Source organism: Lagopus leucura, unplaced genomic scaffold (genome assembly GCF_019238085.1).
Source record: "Lagopus leucura isolate 7727_CA_CO unplaced genomic scaffold, USGS_WTPT01 165-0_obj-0_obj, whole genome shotgun sequence".
NCBI classification, from domain to species: Eukaryota; Metazoa; Chordata; class Aves; order Galliformes; family Phasianidae; genus Lagopus; species Lagopus leucura.
Genome location: NW_024963008.1, coordinates 1 through 5,515, shown reverse-complemented (window position 1 = coordinate 5,515; position 5,515 = coordinate 1). Strand labels below are relative to the sequence as shown.

General features: G+C 54.0%; 1 protein-coding gene and 1 long non-coding RNA gene across 2 annotated transcripts; both read left to right on the top strand.

The window, feature by feature from the left end:
• The first annotated feature begins 1,900 nt into the window (after positions 1-1,900).
• On the top strand, positions 1,901-3,299 carry LOC122190929. The gene is made up of 3 exons (XR_006182265.1): positions 1,901-2,310; positions 2,663-2,859; positions 3,261-3,299. It is a non-coding gene; the product is annotated as an uncharacterized LOC122190929 (long non-coding RNA).
• Positions 3,300-4,126: 827 nt separating this feature from the next.
• Positions 4,127-5,221, top strand: LOC122190927 (zinc finger CCCH domain-containing protein 11A-like). Its single transcript, XM_042891076.1, has 4 exons — positions 4,127-4,178; positions 4,431-4,517; positions 4,814-5,113; positions 5,205-5,221. The coding sequence occupies exons 2-4, from the start codon at positions 4,490-4,492 to the stop codon at positions 5,219-5,221; spliced, it is 345 nt and encodes a 114-aa protein (XP_042747010.1). The 5' UTR covers positions 4,127-4,178; positions 4,431-4,489.
• The last annotated feature ends 294 nt before the right edge of the window (positions 5,222-5,515 follow it).

Below are 5,515 nucleotides of genomic sequence, written 5' to 3'. Positions count from 1 at the left end.
GAGAAGCTGCATTTCTCTTGGACAGCCAGACTGCATCAGCTCTGCCTTCCTTTCCCTGAGCTGAGGGCACGGTGTGTGTGAAGCCTTGTGATGGGAAACCCACCGTCCCCAGAGAGCGGGCGCAGGAAGGAATGGAGCTGAGATGCATCTGAGTGCTGTGAGTCCTCCTCTGAGGACAGGGAGGAGCCCCAGCTGCTGAAACACCTTTGTTACAAAGAGTGGTGAAAGCAGGAGTGGATATGGAAGATGTAGGTTGCTCTTGGAGGCAAGGTGGAAGTTTCCGTTGTTGTGCAGGTTCAGCACGCTCCTGCTGCCTTGGTGTGCCACGCTGCCCGCCCTTTCTACGCTATGTCAGGTTTTTTTCCTTTATTTTCTAAGGTAGGAAAACCAATTTCTGGGCCAGGAGAAGAAGAAATGCAGCAATCTTCTCTGCCCGGCCCACTTTGCCTGAGTTGCCAAGTGCTCCTGGGGTAACGATAGGATGTGATGAGCCGGCCTTTGTGGCAGGGGCTGTGGCTTTATTTTATGCCTGTCAGAACTTGAGGCCTAGGATTTTCCTTTCAGAGTGCCCACCGTCTATTTTAAATGATAAACAATGATATATCAAAAACGTCTTCCCTCCTTGTATTAGAATAATGCATTGACTTTGGATATTTCTGTCTTTCCATTCCTTTAGCAACTGGGGTGCTGATGCAGCTGCACGCCTCTCCCATTTTGTCCTTCTGCTCTGTGTCAAAGAACAGTAAAATATGCCATCTCTGTGTGGAATTCCCTTGAAGTACTTTACTTAGTTTGCTTCCAGGAAGCAATGGTGTGGAAATGATGGCGGTGTCAGCCAGCAGCCCGCGCAGCGACCTGATGTCTGATTGTTTGGGTCTGTCAAAAAGCACCACGATGAGGAAAGAAGGTTTGCATGGATTGTGTGCTGACTGTGTCAGTGCAGCCCTGTGGACACGGCATGGCAGGGAGAAGGGATTTCCCTTCTGATGGGAAATGCCCGAGGAATGTTGGCATCCCGCGCGTTGCTGTGTAAGCGCTGCTGAATGGGCAGCTCAGCTTCTGTGTCACTCAGCCACCTGTGGCAGAGCAGATCAGGCTTTCTGCAGGCGTGGGCCCGTCGCTTTGTGCCTTACAAGGAGTTGAAAACCTTCTCTTTTTGAGTCGTGTTTCCAAGTTTCACCACCATCGGCGAAGCTGATGTTGGTTTTTTTTTCCTATCCTTCAGTTCTGAGTCCCTATTTTCCTAAACGCAAAGGAATGTGGAGGTGACCACCTACAGCACAGTGAGTGATTTCGGTGTTTATTTCTGAGCGCGGCACTTATTTCTGTTTGGAGGTGTGCCTTCATGTACGGTGCCTGTCTTAATTCTGAGCAAGGTTCTAGTTGCGGCTGACTTCCCCAGGCTGCAACACGTGGTAGTGACACAGCCTTGGGCTTGTGAGTTTGCGTTCATCGCACCTTTTCTTGCTGTGCCTTGCAGGGCAGCTCGTGCTGGAAGTGGGCGGTATCACAGTGTGAGTGAAGGCCAGTGCAGGAGCAATTTCTGGTGTGAGGAAGGAACTCCAGGCTGATGGACTCTGCGGCATCTTCTGGTATGATAGCAGAGGAAGCAGGAATGATCTTGCAGAAGAAGGGGAGGAACTCTTCAGCAGGAAGCCCCAAACCTTGCAGAAAGCTGCAAGAGAGCTGGAGCAAGTGTGGATGCCCAGGGGAAGTGCAGCCCCAGTGTTGGAGCAATGCCGGGCCATGGGGTGCTGCGGCCCAAGAACAGAGCTGTTCTGCCTTTGCAAGCTGGCTTGAAAGAAGGACTTTTCTGCCTTCCTAAAAAACAGAGGGCTGGCTTATCCAAATACTTGCTGATTGTTTGGAAGCCCAAACCTTCCCAGCACCCAACCTGTAGGCAGCCAGGAAGCAGCATCTGCTTGGTCTGATTGTGCAGTGCCTGAGCAAGAGTGTGACCCAAGCTGGCTGCACAGGAGTCATCTGAATTTCTCTGTTCCTTTACTTCAACTAACTCCACTGGGTGACACTTAAGTTGGTTTCTCAGCCTTTGGATGTAGGAGGTGACCACTCCCTTTGCTGTGATGGAAGCACAGCGGTGATGCAGGCACTCGCTGAGGTCACAGTCGTTGCCGGGGTGGGAGCGTTTGTGCCCCAGGTGGTGAGCAGAGCTGGTGCTCTGGTGAGCGTGGTGCACGCAGACTGAGCTGTTGTGGAGCTTCCTTGAGAGATCATCTGTGAGAGCCCGGCTGGAAGCAGCGCTGCGGCGTCTGCGTGAGCTGGGCACAGCTGAGGCCGAGCAGTGACCAGGTGAGCTGGGTTTGGTGCTGGGGGGTTGGCAGGAGGTGTCTCAGCAGGAAAGCTGGGCTGGGGTGGGCACACTGTGTCAGCCCTCGTCCAGGCTGGCGGTGAGGCAAAGGGAGTTTTCTTCACGACAGCAACGCCAGCCGTGTGCTTCAAGGTGCACAACTATTGAGGAGATGGAGAAGAACGCTTGCTGCCAGAAGTCACGGCAGCTGTACGGAAGCTGGCTGTGTTCTGGGGACAGTTCTTGTAGCTAGTTGGTTTGGAGTATTGCCCTGCCCGATAGTTTAAACTGCGTAGCGGGAGAGAGAACAGAAAGCTGGGAAAATGCTTCTTTCTCACTATTTTTCGCTTGCAGGTTCTTTCCTTCGGGTTGGTTTGCAAAAGGAGATTTTGGGAATCGAGGCAGTTGAAGAAAGCCAGTGAAGGCAGCTCTCTCCAAGAGTGGGGGCTGTGCCTGTGGAGAGGAGGCCAGGAACCTGAGCTTCCCCTGAGACGTTCCCCAGCATGTCTCAGCAGGGAGACAGTTCCCACTCCTGCTTTGCGCGTGGAAAGGTATGGCTGGGTTTCTCTCTCTTGGGTTTTCTTCCTTTCTCTGGTTCTGGAGGGGGAAGAGGTGGAGCAGGGGGAGCCCTGCTGGTCCTTTGTGAGCTCAGTAAGCGGTTGGGTTGTGTGCGTGCAGCAGCAGAACAGCATTGCCAGGCTCCTGAACCTGCTGGGGCAGGGGGGGGAGCAGAGAGCGGGCGCTGCCCTCCTGCCAGCTGCGCCTGGTTCTGGTTTGCCAGGTCCCTGCTGCCCTGGGTTTCTGCTGAGAAGTTTGTTCTAGCTGCCTGCAGCAGTAACGAGTGGGGAAGAAGTGGGGGTGAAGAGCTAAGGCTGCGCACGGTAATTTGGCGTGGGTTGACCTGTGGCACCTGAAGACGCTTTTTCCCTCGGAATAATGCTGGTGTTTGCAGGTGTGTTGGTGTAAGCCCTGAAGTGATGTCTGAGAGCGCCTGTCTTCTGCACCTGAACGATAAGGAAGCTGGATATGCCCAGAAATTGCAGCTTGTGCAGATGTTGTGAATGCGCTTGCAAATGTTTCCTTGAGTGACAAGTGATGTCTCAGCACTCTGCTATCCCATCTCTGGCCCAAGGTGGAATGCTGCATCTCTTTGCAAACGTTGGGTGCCTGTTTCCATGGACCTTCCTTTTTTCTCTCCTCAGAAGCCATGCGGTGCTGTTCCCTGTGTTTGGGAGCAGCAGCCAGCAGGCTGCCCCAATGCCAGCTGGGCCTTGCAGCGCGCAAAGGGAAACGACGGGGATGGAGCATCCTTAGCACCATGCAAAAGTGAGTCTCTTCAGTCCTCTGTCATGAAGGATGGAAGAATGCATCCTAGGTATTACTTCTGAGCGGGTGCAGTGCTGCAGGGATGTCCAGTAACCATGGTGCAAGCATTAGAGAGGCCGACAGCGGCAGCTGATGGCAGCAGTGAGACAGAAGTCTGTGTATAAGCGGTGCTGCTCAGAGCTGAGCGCATCCCTCTAGGGACAAGTGATCTGTGTCTCCACGTTTGCACCTGGTAGCGTTTTGGTTGCTGATGCAGCTTTGCTCTGCAGAATGCAGAGCTGTCAGGCAGACCTGGGTTCCTCTGCTGCCATCTGACAGGAATGAGAGCAGTACTGCTTTGTGTAAGCGCAGTGCAGTTTGAACATCAGTGTTTCTGCTCTGGCTGTAGAACAGCGTCTTTTGGATTTGGGGGGTGGATGTGGGCTGACAGGCCGGTGCTGCTCCTGGTGTCTGTGCAGTCACACTGGATCTGTTGTTGCAGGGACGGAGCCTGCGCGTCCGTGGGATGGTGCTGGGCACGGGGGGAAACGGAAAGCCTCCCCAGGTGAGAAGCTCCTGTGAGCTGTGGTGTGGGTGCTGCCTGTAAGGAGGGCTGCATGCAGGGCTGTGTGTGTGATGGAGGAGAGAGGAAAGGGCGCTGCAGATCTGTGCTGACTGCAGAAGTGGCACAAGGCTGTAGCAGCAGAAAGGCAAACTGAAGAAACTGCACTGGAAGAGCAGAAGTTTGTGGTTGGCTGTGCTGGAATGTTCCTCCAAAGGGATGCTCTTCACGTCTTTCCTGTTTCTTTTCTGTCAGAAGCTGATGCAAGCAGGCTTGCAGTGAAGCGCAGCCTTCCAGGAAGGCAGGGGAGGAGCATGGAGTGTGGCACTGCACCCAAGAGAGGTACGGGCATACAGCAGGCGTCTGGGTTTTGGTGCCCTGTGTTTCTCGCTAGGCTTTCTGTCTGTCCTTTCCTGGGGCTGTAGTCCTTGCGTGTTGCTCTAGGTCTTAATTCCTGGGGATTACAATTACCTTCCCCATCCCAAATGGAAGTGGGACTCCACAGTTCAGCCAAGATCCTAAGATCCATCGCTGTGAGCACTCGAGATGAGATTTCCTAATGTTGTGGCCCATTTTGCAGACTGAAGGCAGTGCAGGACTCACTGAATGTTGTTGTTCCCCTTTCCTGATTCTAACAGGGAGAGGAGCTGAGCCAAATGGCAAGATGTACGTGAAAGCTCCCCTGCAGGCTGGAGGGCTTCCTGGAACAGCAGGCCCCAGCACAGGGGGAAGAGCTTCCCCTGCAGTGGCCAACCGCTCCTTCTGCAAGACCGTGGCCACAAGAAAGCGCAAGGGCACGGAAGAAGAGGAGCAGCAAGCAGAGCTGTGTCCTGCCAAGAAAGCAGTGAAGGTGGAGCGCAGTGGGGAGAAGGCTCAGAGCAGAGGCGGTGTGCCAGCCCCAGCGCCGACTGAGCGGTTCTGGGCCTCAAAGCGAAGAGGTAAGAAGACGCTGCAGCTGCCCTGGTGAGGTGCTTCCCTTATCCAGCACTTGGAGTTCGCTTAGGCTTTGCTTTTTCCTTCTCTCTGCAGAGAGGGGAAAAGAGTAGAAGGCTACCAAGTCCAAAGGCAAGGACGTGCCAGAATGTGTAACCCCTTCTTTTCCCGTTCACTCCATGATGGCCCTCTGCTCGTCCCACTGGAAATACCGTTCCCTGCGAGGCTTCCTAGCCTGTTCTCATGGTACCCACGTTTCCACAGTTTTGCTGTTGACAAACTGAATTTCTCTTCTCTTGCTCTATAGCAAGGCGACAAAGACAGCAAGAGAGGAGAGCAGAAATGAAGAAGGCTGCTCTGAGAGCTGCTGCTGCACATGCAGAGGTGAGTCCTTGGCGAGCACAGAC